The sequence below is a fragment of the Lissotriton helveticus genome, chromosome 1_1 (assembly GCF_964261635.1).
Source record: "Lissotriton helveticus chromosome 1_1, aLisHel1.1, whole genome shotgun sequence".
Taxonomy (NCBI): domain Eukaryota; kingdom Metazoa; phylum Chordata; class Amphibia; order Caudata; family Salamandridae; genus Lissotriton; species Lissotriton helveticus.
Window position 1 is genome coordinate 911,153,678 of NC_136057.1, and position 22,286 is coordinate 911,175,963.

Consider the following 22,286-nt stretch of genomic DNA (forward strand, 5'->3'; position numbering starts at 1 on the left):
TCCCAAAACATAAGATCTTTGTTTTCTCCATATTTACCATTAGAAACTTTTTATCACAATATGTTTTAAAAGCGTTTAATTTCCTTTGGAGGCCCATTTCAGTTTGGTCCACGATCACTAGATCATCAGCATATAAAAGGCATGCAACTTTATTACTATTCATGCGCGGGCTCGCACTCTTATCAACTTCCAAAACCATAGGAAGATCTGCTAGGAAGATTGAAAAGAGCAAGGGTGCCAAGACGCACCCTTGTCTCAAGCCATTCTTTACAGGAATTTTCTGCGTTAATGAGCCCTTTGAATCTCTAATGACCTGGGCCCAATTGTCACTATGTAATTCTTTTAGAATATTTAATATGCCCCCCGGCAATGCATAGTTTTCTAGCACTTCCCAAAGGCTACTTCTATCTACTGAATCAAAGGCCGCTCGGAAGTCGACGAAACAGCAACATAATTTGCCGTTTTGTTCCGTCGATTTCCTAGCTAAAGCCCACAGGGCAAAACAGTGATCAATCGTGGAGTGGCCTTCTTTAAACCCACCCTGTTCCACTGGCACGATTGACCGAAGTTCCGCCCACGCTTTTAGCTTACCGAGTATCATCTTAGCAAAAATCTTTTCTCCTATATCTAGTAGGTTAATTAGCCTGTAGTTCTTAGGGGCATATACATCCCCTTTCTTATGCAGTGGCCTTATTATAGCACCCTTCCAGTTTGCAGGTACTACCCCTTGCTCTAGTATTAACATAAACATTTTTGAGAAGAATTCCGCCCACCAGAGCTGGTTTGAATTTAATATCAGGGCAGGCATATCATCCGGGCCCGCTGCTCTTGTTAAATTTAAAGTCCTAATTATCCTAAGGACATTTATTACTGAACAATCATGTTTGAGATCCTCTACTAGATTTCTCCACGACTTTGGTGCCAAATTATCAGACAACCTCCCAGGGGCATACAATTTCTGAATGTACTCAGCCCATGCATCTTCCTCCACTACACAGGTCATTGGGGCAATCAAAGGTTCCCTAGCTGATTGTATCAGCTTCCAGAATTGCCGTAGGTTCTTAGTTTCAATGGTTTCCAATAATTTGCCCAGCACGATTCTTTATGGATCCTTTTTACATTGCGGATTAACATATTATATTCTCTTTTTATTTTTACTAATTTTTCCGCCTTTGCTCGTGTAAATTGTTTACGTAGGCTACGCTCTTCTCTCCTAATTTCTCTTTTTTTCATTAAACAATCCTGATTAAACCATATTCCCTTCTTACTTTGGGTATTTCCTTTCTTGTTCTGGTCATTTGCACGGGGCCTTAATTCTATACTTATACTTTCCACTACTTGTTTTATTTTTTCCACAAACCAGAGTAGGTCTTGGCCCTTCAAACTGCCTAACTGAATCTTGTGTTGCAGGCTTGCTAACTTCTCAATAGATTTTTCAGATAACCTAGTGGTCATCCGCTTCGGATACTCTGTCTCTTGCCAGATAACTCTATCACAAACCATATGTTGTGCTATTCCCAATTCTAGCTTTATTAAATTATGATCAGCCCTGGGCGTAGTGGGCGTAGTGGGGCTCCGCGGAGCTACGCAGAGTGGGCGAGAAGCTACGCCCACTCCCGCACTCCGCGTAGCCCCACTACGCACCTCCCTCCCGCTCTCCCCTACATACATTATTGAAGCAACTACCCTGAATAAAACAATTTTAAAGCACTTACCTTGTCCGGGGCTCGTCCGGGGCTCCCTCTTTGAATAGCGTCCTTTCCTGGATACCAATGCGCATGCGCGGGCGGCCGCGCTTGCGCATTTCTCCCGAGAAATGCGCATGCGCGGGCGACCGCGCATGCGCATTGGTATCCAGGAAAGGACGCTATTCAAAGAGGGAGCCCCGGACGAGCCCCGGACGAGCCCCGGACAAGGTAAGTGCTTTAAAATTGTTTTATTCACGGTAGTTGCTTCAATAATGTATCTAGGGGAGGGCGGGAGGGAGGCGGGTGGCGGCCGACTCGGCTACGCACACGGAGTGGGCGTAGTGTTGCCGGCTACGCTGTCTACGCAAAATGCGTAGAAGGCAACACTACGCCTACTCCGTGGGCGCAGCCGATTCGGACGCCCAGGGTTAATTATGATCACTACATTCCATGGGATTAATGCTAAAACCTTTTACTAACTCGAAATTCCATGCTGGCATAAACACATAGTCTATTGGGCAATTATGTGCCCCATATTTAAAGGTTTTCTTTTCCGGGCGGTCTTGGACTATCCTTCCATTTAGATAAAAGAAACTTTTATTTGATAAATAGTTACCCAATTCCACCGCATCTGCAAAGGTTTTTGTTACCATAAACTCTGCATTTTTTATATCATATGCCTCTAGAATTTCTGAGTACCATTGATCAGACAATTTTGGATTTAGTTTATGGTTAAAATCTCCCATTAACACAATCAGGTCATTTCCATACTTATCACAAAGTGCATCCATATCATTCTTAAAATGTAACAATTCGACCCCATATTCTTTCTTCGAGTTCCATTGCATATACACATTTAGGATCAGCATAAATTTATATTTCTTATCCGTAAATGTGGTTTGGATTCTGCAGGCTAAAAGCCATTTACACTTTACAGGTATCAGAATGGTTTTACCTGTTAAAGTTGTTGATATAATTGTCAACAAGCCACCTGCAGGGCGCCCAGAGTTCGATTTTACAGCTGCGCGGTGGACTTGTCGAAACCCTTCAACTACTAGGGGTACACCACAGAGCCAGGTCTCTTGTATGCAAATTATTTCGTTCTTTTTTGCAAGTTCTTTCACTGCTTCATGTTTTAAATGTGTCCCCAGTCCATTTATATTCCAAGAGACCAATTGTGTGCTCTGTGGCTGCCCCGTTGCCTATTCTACATCACTTAAAGGCCCATTCACTACGGAATCCTCCCTGTAACTATATGAGGGTCCTGCTAAGCTGGAGGCGTTACTCCAATTCTTCCATGCACCCAGTATATCTGTGTTGTTTATTACTATATTAAAATTTTCTCTTCCTTCCTCTATTTCCTTCCCTGGGAGCTTCACCTGCCTCTTGCTTAGCCCCGCATGATTATTTAGGAAAGGTTTCTGCTGGGGCACCATAAACACTAGCGCTAACTCTTCTTTGGGCACTAGGCGATTCCCCTCTTTACGGATTTCTTGCACTGCGTTTTCTATTGCGGACTTCACCAAGTCCGAATAAAGCTGTACCTTGGTGACCTCCTTGCCATCCCCAATTTTTTGGAATCCAACCTGTCTTAGATCTTGAGTACCTATTCCATTTAGATTTGGGCAATGGGCAAAAACATTGAGTAGGTGTGCTCTGTTTAAATACCCACTCTTTTTAACTTTTTTGCCACCCCTTACGTGTTCAAAATAAAGCCACTTATTCTCTCTTTCAACCACTTCTTCTGACTTTGTAACACCTTGGTAGTGTTGTACGTTTGATCTAGGTATCACTTTCGGGCTGCTTTCCCGGGTTACATTACTTTTGATTTTGATGGGGGGGCTTCCGGGCCTGTGTCTTTGCTAGTTTCGAGGCTACATGACTCTCATTATCCTGTTGGGTTTGCTTCCTATTGTACTTCTCTTTTTTTGCTGGGAAGCTGGCCCATTTCTCAGAATCTATACCTTTCAGATCCCTCGTTGTTTTCTTCAGTTGAGACTTAAGCTTATATGTTACCTCCTCTAATGACACCTTCCTCCCCTTTCTTCTTTTCGTCGCTCTTTGATTAAACTTTCTTTGTGTATCACTGCCTGTGTTTCTTATTCGTTTGGAATGGCCATAATGCATATATTCACCTCTCCTTTTTACCAACATTGGCCATCTTGACACATAAACTTCATGGCCATCAGTGTGAGCTTCATCAACCTGGCTTACAATTGGGAGATCAGCTAATCTGTCATCCCCCTCCCTCCCTTGACCTGTAACCACCGGGTCTAAGACAGGTCTCAACATTGAAGGCATTTGACCTCTAATGCCCTGTAATTCTCCCTCAATTTTTGCGAGGTACGTTTTTTGACTTTTCAGGACATCGTGGTTTAGCATTGTTATTTCTAACAAACCTTGTAGCGATTTTTGCACCATTAGCATCATTTCTAACATTGAAACTGCCAGGGATTTTGATACTTCCAAGTTTATATCCAGTGACCGGTTTTCACCATTTATGTCACTGCTTTTGTCCAGGTCTTCCTGGTCATTGACTTCCCCCAAGACCTTCTTTACACATCCAACTGGACAACCGTCTGGGTTCTGGGCAGAATCGTCACTGTGGTTAAAGGCCAGACTGTCTTCCTCTTCCTCTTCTGACACCTGTTGAGTTAATCTTGGGGAGGAAGAAAGTCTTGGTGACATTATTATCCCCTTCTGCCCTGTTAAGGACAGGACTGATCGGTTAACCACATCTATGGAGTCTACGAAATGTCCATCAAATATTAGGGAGGATCCCTCTTTCCATGTTTCCTCCACTTCTTCCGTTTCTATAGTCTTTGCAGGAGAAAAAACCCGTTTAAAGTGCTTTCCCACGAACTCCTTAATTGTACTAGATGCTATGCTCCCCTTGCTTCCTCCATGTTGCACTTCCTTGGGAGCCTTGGGAGTTTTTCCTTTTAATTTTTGGGGGCGTTTTGATTTTTCCTTTACCTTCCCGGGAGAAGGGCTCTCCTGGGCAACCTGTTGATTACCCCCATTCAGTTCTGCATTCTTTGTATTCCCTAATGTGCTTTTATTTTTCCGTGGCGCCATTTTACTCCCTTTGTGTTTCACTCAACACTTTAGACAGAGTCGAATTTCAAAAAAATATTACATTAAAATAGACTAATGTTTCACTTACCTCTGTTGTGCCTTCTTCTTGTGCTTGCGCTCTTGCCCGTGCCCTTTGTTTCTCTCTTTGTGGGTTATAGCTTACTTTTCATGAGGCTCTGCTCCCGCTCCGGTTTTCAGCTCCAGCGTTCAGCGTCCACAACACGTTAGGGCCGTTGGGGTCACAAGGCACGCGTGCGCGATGCACACACTATGGCATCAACAGAGGTCTCAGTTCCTCCCGTCTCACGTCACAGGGTCTGCTACCAAACGCCAAATGCTCCGGCCGTGTTTAAGCAGAGTTTTAGCGGCTCCGGCTGCAAAGAGAAATGTTTGGCGGCTCCGGCCGCATTAACAAGGTTTTAACGGCTCTGGCCGCAAAGAATAATGATTGGCGGCTCCGTCCGCGTTAAACAAAGTTTTAGCGGCTCCTGCCGCAAAGAGTAATGTTTGGCGGCTCCGGCCCCGTTAATCAAGGTTTTAGCGGCTCCGGCCGCAAAAAGTAATGTTTGGCGGCTCCAGCCGCATTAACCAAGCTATTAAGCGGCTCCGGCCGCAAAGAGAAATGTTTGGTGGCTCCGGCCGCGTTAAACAAGTTTTAACGGCTCCGGCAGTAGAGAGTAATGTTTGGTGGCTCCGGCCACATTAACCAAGCTATTAAGCGGCTCCGGCCGCGTTAAACAAAGTTTTAGCGGCTCCGGCCGCCAAAAGTAATGTTTGGCAGCTCCGGCCGCAATAACCAAGCTGTGAAGTGGCTCCGGCCGCAAAGGGTATTTTCGGCGGCTCCGGCCGCGTTATACAACTGAAAGTAAGCTGCAAGTAAGCAGCGAGGAGCGGCGCGGCTGTCCTTCGCCTCCTCGTACTGCTCAACTCTTTCTGCCTATCCTTAGCACTGGGACCTGCACTTCTCTGCACTAACACCTGGACCCTGCGGGTCTGCAGTGATGTATGCATTTGCATCACAGCACACTATGTGTGTTTGTGTGTGAACTATTGATATTGCGTTTTTGTAGATTTATTCTGTATATTATTTTTGTTTGGTTATTACAAAAAACAGCAGATTTCATTTCAGTATCACAGTTGTACATGCTTGAGTTCACTCCGACATCTTTTAAACGTTATCTAGAGTTTACAAACAGCAATTCCCATTCCCACTGCGATGGATTCCCAGTTCAACTATGCATTTACAGAAAGATTGGCACATTAATTATCCCCTACCTAAGTTGTTAGGCTTCCCCCATAGCTTTTCCATTGGTTAAATTAACCCTAGTGCCTTCCGCTGAGTGTGTGGTCCATCCCCTTTTACCATTCCACAGAAGCTGAATCCTGGGGTTCCTTTCAACATGGCTAATACTTCCTCCCACAAATAGGGTTTGGGGCACCCACACTTCCTTGTCTCGCCTCACCCTGCACAGCCACGTCATCAGCTCTTGATCTTTCACGGCCTCACCTTTCCATCTACTGTGAAGTGGGCCTTCCAGTGAGCATTAGTGCAGTACAGTAGTCCTCTTAGCCAGTACCTGTGCAAGATACAGAAACTTATTGTCAACATAATTAGCTTTGGGACAAGGTAAATCCCCAATAAGCATACCTCCCTACTAATGAGGTTAGCTCCGTTTAGGGTTCTTTCCATGTAGGCTGTAACCTTTCGACAAGAAGTGAACTGTGGTGGGAAAACTCCGGACAATGTGAATGGAGTTAGCAACTATCTGCCACCTTGGACACGACTAGTCTTCAGTCCCCGTGGTGTTGTTCCGTTTGTGGAGTGCTAAATAGGTGTTATGCAAAAAGTAAAATTATGTGTACTTGACTCTGGTGTACTCAGATACTTTTTGAGGATATTCCAATATTGCTTTCCTGTTCTTTGTCTCTCAGGTCCCTTTCTATATTCCCTTCCCAGTCTGTACCTGAGCTCATCAGGCTACAGTTAGGCATCGACAGAAGACCCTTGTAAAGACAAGACAACTTTTGGGTTTGGAGGCTAATTGATGGCAATGTCAGGGCAACTTTGTATGTGGAGTGTTCCTGACAGATCTCCCCAACATTGCAATGCTGAGAAGTTTAGGTTTCCAGTGTATTCACGTGTCAGTTGTTTAACAAAAGACGTGTATTTGCCCACATTTTAGAGGTAGCAGAAATCCCATTCTGCACCTTCTTACTGCTGTTAATATCGCTGGGCTGCCCCCTTGTCTCTCTATTGGCCTCTCAGCAGCCGCTTTTTTTCCTGTTAAATTGTAGAGGAAGGTGCGTGAACTTGCAATATTTCCTGAGATGGTCCAGGACAAGCTGTCTTGATTCTACAGGCTTGTTTCAATCTGTTTCAACAAATGTCTGTGATTGTTTCAGTTAGTTTCTACTCTAAATGGATTAAATTATGATTTGGTTAGCCATTGGGAGTCTGGAAGGTCTCTCATGATCTTTTGCTTCTGATAACAGAGTAGTTTAATCTTACAACAGGAGGCAGATTTTTAGGTGACATTTTATCTCAATATCAACTCCAGAATATGTTGCTGCTAAAATATCGTGGCCTAATTAGCAAGGAGCAAAATACGGACAAAGTATAAATAGATTGGCATGGGTTTTCTTAACTCCACATCTATGTACCTTGGCAATATATATCATCAAGCTACTTAGATGAGGAGATGAGAAAAGTGAATCTGTACTTACCTGTGTTATCTTTTGTATTTGGGATTTATGAGGTGCACTGCCAACCAATAAACATATCCTGGCACAGTCATAAGGTAAAGAGCCTGATGAAGATGTTACACAATGGCAGGAGAACAATGTCTGAAAGACCAGAGTGAAAACATATGTTTTCAGTACTTTTCGGAAAGCAAAATGATTGCAAGGCCATTATCAACCATGCGCAATTACTGGAACACACTGTTTCATTTTTTGGCCACCCAAAAAAGAAAAGGAATGGTACAGCATGCCTTGGGGGCCACGAGAAGTCACTGAGAAGATGTTCTTAAGGAGTAAGACACGAAGTAATGACAGCATTGCTGAGGAAGATAGAGAGACTTGTACGGTGGCAACCTCAAAGGACCAAAATAAAGAGACTTAAAATTGGTTTAAAAAAATGGGAAGCCAGTGCTAAGATGCAAAGTAAGGCCAAAGAAGGAACCAGCGTAGGAGGTGAAAAGTGGCCTGGACACCCACCTTTTGTATGCGAGAAGGCCGAGCTAGTGTGGCCGCTGGTAGACCAAGATACAATGAATTAAAATAGATTATTTGGGATGGAATGACTGCCTGGACCACAGTCTGTCGAGCTGAATGAGACAAGAATGGGGTGATTTTACATGGTAAGTGGATGTGATATAGGCAGGTTGATGAGAGATGAATAATATGAAATGAAGGAGAACTGTCAAAGAGAAAAACTAAGTTTGTCACAGAGGTAATTGGGAAGGGAGAGGGTAGGAGGCTTGAAGGCCACCATTTAGATATCCTGGTCTCTGGAGAATCGCTAACAATTAAGGTTATAAATAAGATTTTTTACTTAGCCATACTTTTTCAAGGTTTTTGTCTGCATCCAACAAACCACTGCAGAAAGGCAAAAAACATGGATGAAACAGGTTATTATCACTGCAGTATCAAAACAAACTTGTGGAGCCAAAAGAACAATTCAACTTTGCCAGTGGAATGATGTAAATATTAAACAATGTGGGGCTGAGTGCAGTTCCCTGAGGGACACCATGCGAATTGGGCATGGACACTGAGACATGCGGAAGAGTTGTCTTAGACTAGGACCATCAGTCAAATAGGAGGCAATGCAACCAGGAAAGAAGACTTTGGTGAGCTACCATGTCAAAAGCAGTGGATAGACCCAAAAGGATCAGAGCAGCAGTGCCATGTTGGTCCACTGTTTGCCTCATTTGAGGCCATTAAAAGTTAATGATGAAATGGTCTGTCCAAACAAAAAGAGTAGATTCTAGATAGTAAACTTAGTCAGTTGGTGCTAATCTAGCCTATTTTCCCTAATATGGGAGGGACCTGCTGTGTATTGGGAAAGCCAAGGACTCTAGAAAGTTGACATTGTTCTGCGATGGTTGCAATGGCTATATCCAGTTCATAGTGGAGAAAGAATGTGTAGAAAACTAGAGATAAACTGAGATGCGGGCCTAGGTCGGGGGTATACCAGGATACTGATCGGGTATCGATTAGTTAGAAGAGAGAGAGTGAATCTGAACCCAAACATTTCTGCAACTAAGAAAGGGTCCAGATTGCTTGGTGACACAGAGATGTCCGTTGCTTGGTTAATATGAACATAATGAGCTTTAGGTGAATGGCGTTTACATGATTTAGCATTAATTAATGAGCCTTTTACTAAAGGTTTGAGATTTGCAAGGCGCAAGGAAGTGAAGCAACCTGTAGAGAGCAAATACTTTTTTAGACTCTATGATGGGAGGCTCAATCTGTGAAAAGTTTGAAGATTGATTAAAAGACACCAGAGACTAAGAGGAAGGGAAAACAGTCAACAGTGGAAGGTGTGAGGAGATGGGCTTAAGAAAGCAAAGTGTGCGGGATGATACATATGCCATGTGGTTGCGTCACTTGACGTTATTGCTAAAGTTGTACATGTACGCTAGGTGGCTTATGTAGTGGAAGAGTGAGGTGGGGTGGGCCTGCTTGTAGATGAATAAATCACAGGTGACTGGTCCCTGAAAAGAGATGCGGGTGTTGAGATTGTCCAGCAAAGTGTCACTAATTGTAGTTGTGTATACTTAATACAAATAGCCCTATCTTAAGAAGGGGAATATAAGCAGCGAACAGGCGCCTGTGTTGATCTAATAACTTGGCACGCACAGTTGTAGAGGTCTGCTGAATCAACAGTATGGCAGGTGCAGGTTGCTCCCAGGGTGCGTATGGGCACAGGCGGCCTTGCCTTTGGATTGCCACTAGGATGCCCACTCTCTAGATGGGCTCGAGCTCTGTTTATGCAGTGTGTAGAAGCAGATTACATGACCCATCGATAGCTGCAATGCTCAACCAAGAACCCTCCCAAGATGGGACTAGGAAGGCATAGTGCAAAAATATGAGAGAGAAGGTAAATTCTATTGAGTGCAGTATTTTAGCAGAAGCCACTAGACCTGCCCTTCCTAACACCTACGAAACAAGGTAAAGCAGAGTAGACAGAAGAAAGGAAGACAAGGTAATTGCCTAAAATCATTATATGTGTCTGAAATAACCAAAAAGCCACAGCCAGTAATCACTACTGTACCCTGGCGACGGACAGTGACCGATGTGGTACCATGTTGGAGTCAGCAGCGGCAGTGATTGAGGGTATCACACCACTCCGCTCTCACTGTGGCCAGGATGCCATTCGAATTGCTAAAGAGTAGGAGCTCTATATATAACTTTGTTGTCATCTTGTTGTTTGAGAAGTCGGATAAAGAGAGGCGCTGATTTCACCTCAATGCTCGGGATGCTGAGAGCAGGATTAACTAGGCAAGGAGTGCACAAACTGTGGTATGACAACATATTGTATAACGAAATAGGCTGTCAAGGAGGGTGTTATGCTTTGCAATAGTTCGCACGGTTTGGTGGTGCGGGAGATATTGCTTTGATGTGTCACTGTTTTATGACTGTTTGTTATATGGCAGTTTCAAGTCCACGTGGATGAGCGTGAGTGAAGAGCAGTATTTTTCTATCATTCCGACAGATTTGCAGTCGGTGTTCCAGTTTTACTGTGTCGGGTGTTTTCACAGTCCGACAGATTTGCAGTCGGTGTTCCAGTTTTACTGTGTCGGGTGTTTTCACAGTCCGACAGATTTGCAGTCGGTGTTCCAGTTTTACTGTGTCGGGTGTTTTCACAGTCCGACAGATTTGCAGTCGGTGTTCCAGTTTTACTGTGTCGGGTGTTTTCACAGTCCGACAGATTTGCAGTCGGTGTTCCAGTTTTACTGTGTCGGGTGTTTTCACAGTCCGACAGATTTGCAGTCGGTGTTCCAGTTTTACTGTGTCGGGTGTTGTCACAGTCAGAGATTTGCAGTCGGTGTTCCTATGGCCTTTCCACAGACCCTTTCTCTGCGCCGGGCGTTTCCAGAGTCTGTCAGTGCTACAGATCACTCCTCAGACGCGAGGCTCGCTGGGGTGAGCCGGGTCAGCGTGGCTGTCAGCGCTGCACAAACACTGGCATTAGATGTGTCACGGCCCGGCCCTCTCAGGAGGCTGCAGTCTGGGCGCAGAGTGTACAGCTCACATTACCCAGACCAATAATAAACACGGCGCAGGGTGCCGTTCTCACACTGGGGCTTTGCGGGGGGCGGCCGACCGGTGGGGCCCGGGGGCGGCCCCGGGGAAATTTGGGGCCCCGGGAGAGGGGAGGGGGGGTTGACAGGCAGGAGACTGGATTGGGCTGTTTTGGGCTGGTTGGGCTGGTTGGGCTATCGTTGGGCGGTATTTGGGCTGGGTTTGGGCTCCTTGGGCTTGTGGAGGTACTTAACCGGCCATGTCAGGTCACTGTCCACCATTTTAGGGACAGTGACACGGCAGCCGGTGGTTAGGCCGGGGCGATTTTGGTTTTAGGAAAGGCCTCTCTCTGTTTAGTTAACTGGCTTCACGGTGATTGCTCGCCTCCCCCCCCCCCTCATGGGCCCTCGCTCCTTCCTCCAGGTGTTCCTCCATCGGGTAAAATGCTCCTGTGTTTTGCATTAGGCCGGGCGCTCCCGCTCCGTCTGGAGCGGTCTGCGGGGAGCGCACGCCGCGCTCCGAGCCCTCCATCAGCTGATTGCTGATCTATGGACGAGCCTCCGAGGGGAGGCGGAAGCAGGGGATGAACCCCGTGTGCTGACAGACGGGCACCTGCGCGGCGATACATCCCGTCCCGGGTGAGTATCTGGGCAGGGCCGGGAGGTGGGGAGGGGGGAAGGGGGGGCTGTTCGGGCGCGTAGCCTCTTAACTGATGGACCTGAGGCGTGAGGGTCCGCGGCGGTGGTGATCGCATGCTGCGGGCCTACGCGGTCCCGCACGATGCGTGAGGCGGGTGCCGGGGGGGGGGGGCGGGGCGGGTGGTTGTTGGCGGCGAGGGGGAGAGGCTGTGGGGGTGGGGGGGCGGCATCCGGCTAGAAGCGCAAGGTCGCGAATAAGGCAGCGCGGGCGTTCGTGGGGGGGGCAGGGGGCCAGAAGAGTGCGTCCGATGAGGCTGGGGGTGAGGGGATGGTGGGGGAGGGGGAGAAAATGGAGTGCATACTGCGGAGGGGGTGGGGGGGTGGGGGGCTGCCAGGGCTACATGCTGGGGAGGGGGTGGGCAAAGGGGGGCTGGCTGGCGGGGTGGACAACGCGCCGGGGTGGGAGAGGCAGGGAGCTGGGGAGGGGGTCCCAGGGGCTGGATCTAGGAAGGGGGGGGAGCAGGGGGTGCGGGAGTGGTTGGGGACGGTGGCTTTGGGGCGGATGGGGTGCCCAGCGAGGGGTGTGGGGCTTGCGGCGGGGGTAGGGGAGGGTGGGGGGGGCGGGGAGGAGTGGGGGGTCAAAGGGTGGTTGGGGTGGGTGCTGGCGGGGCATTCCACGGCGTGGGGACGGGGCGCGCTGAGGAGGTGGGGGGTAGGGGGTGGCGAGTGTTCCCGGCATGCTGGACTTCCACCCCACTTTTTTCTTGGCAGGGTGCTCGGGTGAGCAGCATGCGGCTCCGACCCACCGAGTGGATGGGCCGGCTCAGCCTGGTACGGGCGGTCGCGCTCCAACGTGGGACCCCTCACAAGAGAGTGTTAGATGGCGGGGGATAGTTTCCCGCCAGCCCCACCCCGAAGGGTCTCGACGGCCGCCGGGAGATGGGGATGGAGTGTTGGTCGACCTTAATCTGAGTGGCTGTTGTGGTATTCCGTGTGCTGCATGGTTACCGGATGATACACTGAGTTTTGTTTCTAGGGAGGAGGTGGGGATTAGCGGATGAATACTGTGGGAGGACGGTTGGGTAAGTGAGAGTTTGGAGTCGCAGAGGAGGGGGAGCTGCGGGAGGGGGTGGGGGTGAGGAGTAATGATGTTGGCAGTGTCTTACAGGTACGCCCCCGGCAGGCAGCGCCGAGAGTGACGCCCCCCCCCCCACCAGCAAAACTGGTTGGGCGGCAGGTTCCCGTGCGGACGCCAGCCTTGACGCCAGGTAAGGATGGTGGTAGAGCGGGAAGTGGCTTGGGCACGACTCATGGAGGCCAGGTGTTGGTGGTAGGGATGCATGGGGGGAGGTCTTGGTGCAGGTGGTGGAGGGTAGGTTGTGACGGATGCCGGCGGGTACAGTCAAGGAGGAGGGGGGTGTGGTTATAGCGTTGGCGACTGCCGGGACGGAGGGGGTTGGTGCAGCGGCGGCGGATGCGGCGACGCTTGGGGAGGGTTTAAGGCGTGCCCCGGGGGTGGCGAAGGCGATTGCGAGGCACCCGTCCGGTGGCTCCCGTGTATGGGGGCGGCCAAGTATAGGCGGGGTGCTAGATGTATTTTATTTATGCCGCTTAGTGCCTCGGGTTGTTTGCAAAGTTGGTGCGCTCTATCGTTTAAGCCACTCTACGCCCCTCGGCAAGGGAAAATTGTAGTCCAGCAGATAATGTTATGCAATGTTGAAGTTTTTGGTTTTAAAAGGTGGTCACCCTAGTGTTATGGTACATGGTGCAGGGCACTATAGTCTGGGAGGTCATGTGTTGGAGGCTCTGAGGGTGTCCGATGTCTCTGGGTAACCTCTCTAATGATGCCAGTGTTGCTTTGGACCTCTCTTTCTGCCTCATTCTTAGCTTGTGTGGTGGGAACGGCTGCCGGACACTATCACGAACTTCCTCTGTTTACGTCCTTTCTTCAAAGTTAAGATTTCTGAAGCATTCCCGCTTAGCCAATAGGAAGCACGACCCGTTGCGGGCACCCTGGGCCGAAGGAGGGATAGACCACCTCTGCGGTACATTTTTGGGTCCACATTAGCACTCCTGGTTCTAAGAAGCTGTTTGTTTAAAAAATAAATAAATAAATAAATAAATAAAATTAAAAAATAAATAAATAAGGAAACTGAGCGCTATACCACGACACTACTGTCCTCCAGGAGAGTGACTTACTAGTCTGTCTTTCCCGCTCGGCATTTTTCCAACCTGGTCAAGTGAATCACATCATTCTACAACTGCAGAATTATACCCGGCACTGGGTAAAATGTGAGCCTTGGGTTAAGGCCCTCAGCATTTCTCTTTTAGGGGCTGCAGCATATGAATAATTTAATGCTGACCTGCAGCCTGTGAACGCGCGCAAAGGGATCGTCCGGGAGTAGCTTTTCAAGGTAGACAGGGAGGGAAGGATGGTGGTGTCTGCCCCCCCCCCCCCTCTTTCAGGTGCTTCCCCTGCCCGATTTGATCGTCTCCCCAAACGGTGTTGTTCACAAAAAAGGAGCCGCAACACTTTCAGTTGATTCAGCCTGTCGGGCCGGGGGGGCATGTCAGTGACTGGATATAGATCGGCAGGCCGTGCGGCTGGTCGTACTAGTCGGCTGGCGAGGCGCAGAAGTTGGTGACGACAGCGGGGCAGGGTGCCCTTATGGCGACATGCGACATTCATTCCGCGTATGGGTTGTTGCCGCTACATCCGGTGGGGCACCAGTGCTGGGGGTTTCCAGTTCGGCGGTTTCGTCGTGTGGTCAATGCGCTTTTCATGGGGTGCTCAGTTTCATGTGCGTCGTTCGAAAGGTTCAGTTCCGTCTTGCAGTGGGTTTTTCCTGGCGCACAGGCTCAGAGGGAGTGAGGCATTACCTGGATGATGTCTTCCTGGTGGGTTGGCCCAGTTCGACGGACTGCCAGAGGCAGCTGGACGGTTACGGACCTCATGGGCTACCGGGGGGTCTCCTTGGTGCCAGAGAAGAATCATGACCCAGCACGGTGCGGTCCTTTCTTGATATAGAGCTCGACTCAGCGGCCATGGAAGCACGCCTACCGGGCGATGTGTGGACAGTGGTGGTGACACTGGCGGGAGACATGGGGGCCAGGTGGACGGTGTCGGGGGGGTGGTGCAGGGGCTGGTGGGGCCACTTGACTTTCGCATGCCGCGGGGTGCGGGCGGAGCGGACGGTCGCCGGCGAGTGGGGCTGGCGCAGTCTGGGTTTTGATGCTACCGCCTCGTTAGGTACGCCTGACAGCGGGATCGAATGAACACTTGCGCATGTGCTTGGATTTCCTGGGGTGCTTCAATGGTGGCAAACACAGATGGTACAGGGGTAGCTCATAGGGGCTACGAGTGCTTTTGCAGGAAATGGGGGACGTCACGAGGTGCCCAGAGGCGGCGAGAGGCGGCGGTGCCGGCCTTTACTGGTCGGGGCTATGGTGCGCTGCGCGGGGGCCGGCTCACTGGCAGGCGGGGGGGGGGAGTAGTTGCCTTTTCGGAGTGTGCCCGTTGGTGGGGGCGTTACGATATGGGCGCAGGAAGTGGCGCACCCGCGGGTATTGTTCCGGGTGTTCAAGGTGGCGGGGGTGCAGGTGGTGCACGGGCAGTCGGCCAGGTTGTCGAGGGTGCAGTTGATGCACGTTTGCCTTTTGGCGAGCTTGGAGCATGACATACCGTGTCGGGCCCGGCATGTGCCGGGGGCGGACAATGAGGTTGCGGACGCTTGGTTGCGTGCATCGTGGCGGAGGTTCCGTGGGCTAGCCGTGGCGGCGGACGAGGTCTTGACGCCGGTGCCAGCTGGGGGAGGCAACTAGCGGGGGGAGGGCACGGGGGGAGGTGGAAGTGCTGGACGGTGGGGGACCGGTGAGAGGACGGCGGCTCAAGGTGGTGGGTCCTGCGGCACGCCCTATGGTGTATGGGTGAGGACCCATAAGAGTTGGACGCACTTATTTCAGGATGAGGGGGGTAGGCATGGAGTGACGACAAAATGTTTTACCCGCTGCTTACATGTGTGTCTTTGCGGGTGCGGTGGCAGGGCCAAAATGCTGTGGCGATGAGCGTTTCAATGGTGGGCCGTTCTTTGTTCAGGAATCTCAATTTGGAGTTCATCAACCAGTTGTGGCTTGGTCATTGGCGGGGTTCGGGGGGTAGGCGCTGGCACCAGTTGGTGCCGGCATTGTAGAAGGTTGGGCGGGGTAAGTTGCCCTGCTGTGCTGGTCATCCTTTGTTAAAAGTGCGGAGGGGGCTGAAGGGAGCAGGCACAGGAACCTCAATTTGGAGCCAGTTGTTACGTGTCAGTGGCGGGGAACGGGGGGTAGGCGCTGGTACGAGTATTGCCGGCATTGAACAAAGTTGTGCGGGGGAAGTATGCCCTGCTGGTGGTCAACCTTTAAAAAAAAAAAGAATGGAGGGAGTTGTAGAGGACAGGCACAAGGACTGCAATTTGTAGCTATTCGAGCAGTGGTGGGTTGTCATTGGGGAGGGTACGGGGGGTAGGCGCTGGCACGAGTGAGTTCCAGCATTAAACGAGGTTGTGCGGGGGGGAGTTTGCCCTGCAGTGCTGGTCATGCATTTGGGGGGAGCGGATTTGGTGCAGTGTCAGGGGATAGCTCTGGTGAAACGGTTGGCATGGGACTGACTGGAGATGTGGGAGCAGGGGGCGGGGTACTAGGTCCTTTGGCGGAGTTTGTCCCTAGGCATGCCTGGAGGGGGCAGAGGGGGCGGCGGCCCTTGACAGGACAAGAAGGAGATTGTTAGAGAGATGGGGGGTTCATGAGACGGAAATATTTTGGGTAGGCTGGAACACCCAGAGTTGGGATATGGCGCAGTGTCTTTCTTTAAGGAGGACGGTGTCCAGTGGTCTCGGTGTGGGATGGAGTTATATATTGTGCAGCTGACGAGGGCAGCGGACTGGGCTATGGGGTGCATAGGTAGCCGAGGGGGCAGGGGTCCTAAGGGGGGGTCGAAAGCCGTAGTGGGCTTTCGAGTGGCGCTTTTTCCTAGTCTAAGGGGGAAGGGGTCAGGATATGAGGACTGAGGTGTTCCTGGACTGAGGGGGGGGGGGGTGTACATATGACAAGTATATAACAGTTAGCCAGGCATGGTGCAGTTTGCAATTATGTGTATGTTGTTCTTCGAGGGGAACCATTTTAGGGGTGGGGGGTTGTTAGGTAATGCATATTTAGTTAGGCCTAGTTTTGTACGGCACAGGCCAAGGGTTTTTGGCATTGTTAGGGTGCACCTGCTTTGTCACACCTTAAATTGTGTCTCCGGTTGGTCTGTACCCCCCCCCCTCTCCTGATGGGCCCCAATGGGGCTTTGCGGGGGGCGGCCGACCGGAGGGAGGCTCGCCCCCCGGGGAGATTTGGGGCCCCGGGAGAGGGGAGGGGGGGTTGACAGGCAGGAGACTGGGTTGGGCTGTTTTGGGCTGGTTGGGCTGGTTGGGCTGTCGTTGGGCGGTATTTGGGCTGGGTTTGGGCTCCTTGGGCTTGTGGAGGTACTTAACCGGCCATGTCAGGTCACTGTCCACCATTTTAGGGACAGTGACATGGCAGCCGGTGGTTGGGCAGGGGCGATTTTGCCCACCCTCCCTATATCACAGCACTTTGGGGGGTGTCTTTGGGTTGCTATTGCTCTGTCTTTGTGGCGGGTGATAGCGGTGATCTGGTACCGGAGGGAAGGGTACCTGCTGGGTGTCTTTCTTGGGAGCAGGTGTGTCCAAGGGCAGTTGGTAGGTTTGGGTTCGTGTCGCTGGAACAGGTGCTGGTGGGATGGTTGCTTTAATGGCGCTTTTTCCTAGTCTAAGGGGGGAGGGGTCAGGATATGAGGACTGAGGTGTTCCTGGACTGAGGGGTGGGAGAGTGTACATATGACAAGTATATAACAGTTAGCCAGGCATGGTGCAGTTTGCAATTATGTGTATGTTGTTCTTCAGGGGGAACCATTTTAGGGGTGGGGTTGGGGGGTTGTTAGGTAATGTATATTTAGTTAGGCCTAGTTTTGTACGGCACAGGCCAAGGGTTTTTGGCATTGTTAGGGTGCACCTGATTCCAATAAAGCGGCCTTTGTCACACCTTAAATTGTGTCTCCGGTTGGTCTGTACCCCCCCCCCCCTCTCCTGATGGGCCCCAAAGCCGGGGGGCGAGGGGACTCCAGCCCCGTGCTCTGGCCGGGAAGCAGGAACAGCAGAGCGGCCTGCGTGGCTGCTCCACAAACTGCTGAAGAAGTCATCCAGACCACTGCTGTCTGGTTACTTAGAGTGAATCGCTATTTGAATCTCATTTCTGAACATTTTGGGCCATATGTATCAAGCAAAATTGCAATCGTAAATGCCGAAATTCGCATAATTTCGGCGTTTGCGATCGCAATTTTGCTTGGTGGTATGTTTGAGGCACATCTGTCTGCAAAATAAGGAATCGCAAAATTTGTGATTCTTTATTTTGCGATTGCATTTAAGGAATCGCAAATTTTGCGATTCCTTAAATGCAATGTAAGAAGCACCAAAAAAGTGCAATTTGGCCTTAAGGAATCGCAAATTTTTGCGATTTCTTCGAAAAATGAACTGTTTTTGCATTTTTCAAAGTGCAATGTGAAGCACATACATGCCCTTAGGGCATGTATGTGCTCCACATGTGCACCCATGCTTATTTCAGGGGGGCAACAGGGTGCCCTTTTGACACCCTTGCACCCTTGAAATTGCATTCTCAATTTGCGATTCTCTAATTGCTAATCGCAAATTGAGAATGTCTTCCCATTCATTCCTATGGGCCTCTAGGCCCATAGGAATGAATGGGGAGGTATTCCTTAATTGTGAATCTCAATTTGAGATTCGCAAAATTTATTGCATTTCCTACATACATAGCATTTTGCGATTCACAAATAGCGATTCGCCAAAAATCGCTATTTAAGAATCGCAAATAAGGATTTTGATACATATGGCCCTTAATTAGATATGCAAGGGCAGCGCCAGCGACTTTAAATTACAGGTGCGTCCGTGCTCCTATGAACATACATGTGCATACACCCGGCCTGTGGAAGGCTGGCTGCTCCATGGAGCCCCCGCTCGGCCAGGCTGCAGCTGCACGTCGCAGGGGGAGATCTCTGGGCCTCCGCCCCCATGTCAGGAGCGAGAGGTCCCATTCTGCTCTTTTCATCCCCTTCAGATAGAGGCAGGGCCCGGGACAGCTCTACCGAGCCACGGGCCCCTCGAGGTCTCCTTGGAGACATGGTGCTAGTGCATGATTGCGTAATATTGGTCAGGGCCGGACTGGCTACCGGGCAGTTTGGAATGCTGCTGAGCTGGGGACTGATTTCATTGATGGGGGGACCTGCGTATGCTAAACGAAATTTGTTTTGCTTTAATTATTTCGAAGCACACGCAGGTCTCTATGAATAAAATCAGCCCCCACCACAGTGAAAACAGCCACCAGCTCGGCAGCATTCCAAACTGCCTGGTAGCCAGTCCGGCCCTAATATTGGTTCAAATGGCTCGTGCACAGATAATTGTATTAGGTTTAAATATAATGTCGGTCACAAGCAGGAGAGTAACAGGAGCGGCCCTGTATGCAGTGCTAAGTTATCCCATGAACCTGGCTTCCTCTGGGTCAGGGCACGAGTCGGGGTTACATGCATGTACACAGCGTCCACCCACTATTTTCACAGGCTGGATGCCGTCCACCCTGCCAAGAAGTTGGCCCCACAGTAGTATGTTGAACTAGTCCCAGAGTCATTTTCAGACCGCGGGAAACGTTCAGCAGTGCCTGCACGTTGTCTGCTTTCCATTCTCAGCAGCTAGGTGCAGGCACCAACGAGGGGAGGGGCGCAGGGGGGGGGGGGTTCACCTCCAGCTAGGCCAAAGGTAAAGGCAGAAGTTAAGGGCCATCAGGCGTCCTTTGGATCAAGTATCCTGACTGGAGGCGTCCTGGAGCCTCTCACTTAAATGCAAATGCAATGGAAACATAAGCACACAGCTTGACTCTTCACAGGTACTGAAGAGCAGGCCCGGGCTGGCCGTTGCGGGCACCGGGCAATCCCCCGGTGCGCCGCAAGGGTGGGGGCCGGTTTTGGGCCCCTGGGGGCCGTTTTTGTTACAGGGCCGTTTTTGCAGCGTTGCTGCAAAAACGGCCCTGTAACAAAATCGCCCGAAAACCGGCCCTGGCAAAGAGCACGGTCGCTCCTCCAACCCCCCTGGGGCGTGGGGGGGCCAGCCGAGCACTTTGCCAGGGCCGGTTTTGGTTCCCAGTCCGGCCCTGCTGAAGAGAGGCATGCTTTTGACTTTGTTGAGTCCCTGTAAACTGTAAATAGGCGCATGCACTATAAGAATGTCAGATTTGTTGGTCTGTCCCAGTATTTACACATATAACCAGGGCTCGAGTCGGGGTACCACGCGGGTGGACGCCGTTCCCCCCACTTATTTTACCGGAAGCTCGATAACTGGAGCAAATGGAGCCACACATTCACTCGTTGGCCTCTCTGGTGCGAGATCGGAGCTTATTCAGAACGCTGTTCACGTGCTGGCTTTTCTGATGCAATCGCATCTCAGGGGTGAGCGAGGGGAGGCAATGAGTCTGATGGTGCAAGCCACCTTTCGTGACGTCACTTCCTGTCATGATTTCAGCGTCCCCCACTTCTTTTTTTCTGACTTGTACCCTGCATATAACAATTTAAATAGCACTGTTTTATTTATTTTGTAACATGATTGTGCTATGCAGGAGACACTTTAACCTTTTGCATTTGGGACTACACAAAACACAGATCTCTCTAACAAACGGGTTTACCTCTAGAGTTATCTCATATTATTATTATTACCTGAGATGTACTGGACACCTCTGCAGCAGATGCCTTAACCCAATAAATTAATTTAAAATCCAGACTTTTCAACCGATTAAGCAGAACTGATCTACTACCATGCTTCTCCTTGTTACCAATTCATTTGTGCCAGGGTTTAAAAAACATAATGTATTAGTTGAGGTCCAGAGTTTGTGTGGGGATTGCGACACTTTTTTGACACAACCCCGACGACGAATCTCATTTGTTAAATTTCCTAATGTGCTAACTCATGATAAACCTGATAAACGTGTGTGAGGTCTTAATATCTGATGTCACTTCTTGTGATGCCACTTCCAGTGAGATCACTTCTTCTGAGGCCACGTGTGATGGCACGCGTCATGATGCCACTTCCATACTGCCTAACTTGGTTAGCCCCCCACTTCTTTTTATAGGACTTGTGCCCTGCTCTGGGTGGGGGGCTAACGAGCATGGAGGCGGCACTTTCATTGAAAGCAGTGCACGCCAGTGCACGGAACATCTGTGCCAGACAGCGATGCCCTTATATCTGCACATGTGAAACATGCCAGCCCTTTCCATTATAGTTACCAATAGCACTTATTGTTAAGTAAGGAAACAACAAGCACCAGGATGCGAACCAACAGACAGGATTGGGTGAGACACTCACCCTGCTGTGGAACACCTTGCGATGCCCGGAGCGCGCGAGCCCTCCGCACCGGATTTGGAAGCTGCAGTTGTCTTGCAGCTTCCTGCAGCAGGCGCACGAACACACTGTGCGTCCCGGCTCGCTCAAAGAGATGGGTTAGGGGTTATTTTTTCCTGGGTGAAAATCCTTTCGGACAGTTCAGATGTCACGGCATCTTTCGGCGGCATGGCTGTCTATTAATACAGCGCAGTGGTACAGCGGAGGGAGGCGCGCGCCGAAGCAGCTGCCCCCGGGAGGGAGGAGGGGATGGAGAGGCGAGGGGTGGGGTGGGCCTGGAGTCCGGGGGGACCTCTGGCAGCTGGTCCCAAGCCAGGCAGGCTCCCTGCACAGACGTCATGAGACAGGGTGCCAGCCACCCGCTCCCTCTCTACCCGTAGACCGGTAGTGTCGCTCCATCCTCATCCATCCGTCAGCTGGATGATGGCGCTTGGAAGGATGAAATGCTGAGCTCGACCCCCGGGGTTTGGAGCCGACATCTGACAGAGCTCCGCAGCTGGTTGTGACTGGGTCATCATCATGCCTGCACACTGACGCTGCCGGCTGGTGATGGCCATTGGTCGTGATGTGGGGAAGGCCCTGCGAAGGCTCGCCCGGTTCTTCTACTGCGTCCCCAAGTCCATGAGCCGGGCGGGGAGCGGACCGCTGCAGCGCCTCCTGGGACCCGCCGGTAAGTGAAGCGCCTCTCCCGGCACCGTGACGCCTTACTGTACACCTGCGACATAATGTAGAGACGCGTACCCAACCCTGGCTTCACATTCTTTAGGAAAATACATGATTGGTGGGAGACTTTCATATTTATTTATTCATCGGAACTTCATATGTTACAAAAAAATTACTTTACCTCACACATTTTCATTTGATGAATGTAAATCAAACTTACATATTTTCACTATGCAGGTTGTACCGAAGAAAGACACATTTTAAATATAACATTTTAAAATATACATTGACATATTGTGTTTTTTATATAAACTTTATATATGGTTTGCAACTGTAGTTATAATAAAAGCATATTCTGGTCCATTGGAATACTTACCCAACTATTGGGTATTTGGGGAACTGCTATTTGGAACCCCCTCAATACATGAAATGACAAGGACATCAGTCCAAAGTTAGAAAACAAGTATACTGAATAG

At 50.1% G+C, this 22,286-nt stretch overlaps 1 protein-coding gene across 2 annotated transcripts in view; it reads left to right on the plus strand.

Annotated features, from left to right (window-relative positions):
• RASSF3 (Ras association domain family member 3) overlaps window positions 1-22,286 on the plus strand; it is a 617,435-nt gene that overhangs the window by 142,513 nt on the left and 452,636 nt on the right. The window contains exon 1 of one of the 2 annotated variants that reach the window (XM_078676171.1): window positions 21,673-21,817. The exons of the other annotated variant lie outside the window; for it this stretch is intronic. Within the exon in view, the coding sequence (XP_078532297.1) occupies window positions 21,697-21,817 (121 nt within the window). The 5' untranslated portion in view covers window positions 21,673-21,696. Of the gene's footprint in view, window positions 1-21,672; window positions 21,818-22,286 lie in introns of those variants that run through there. 2 annotated transcript variants of the gene reach the window in all.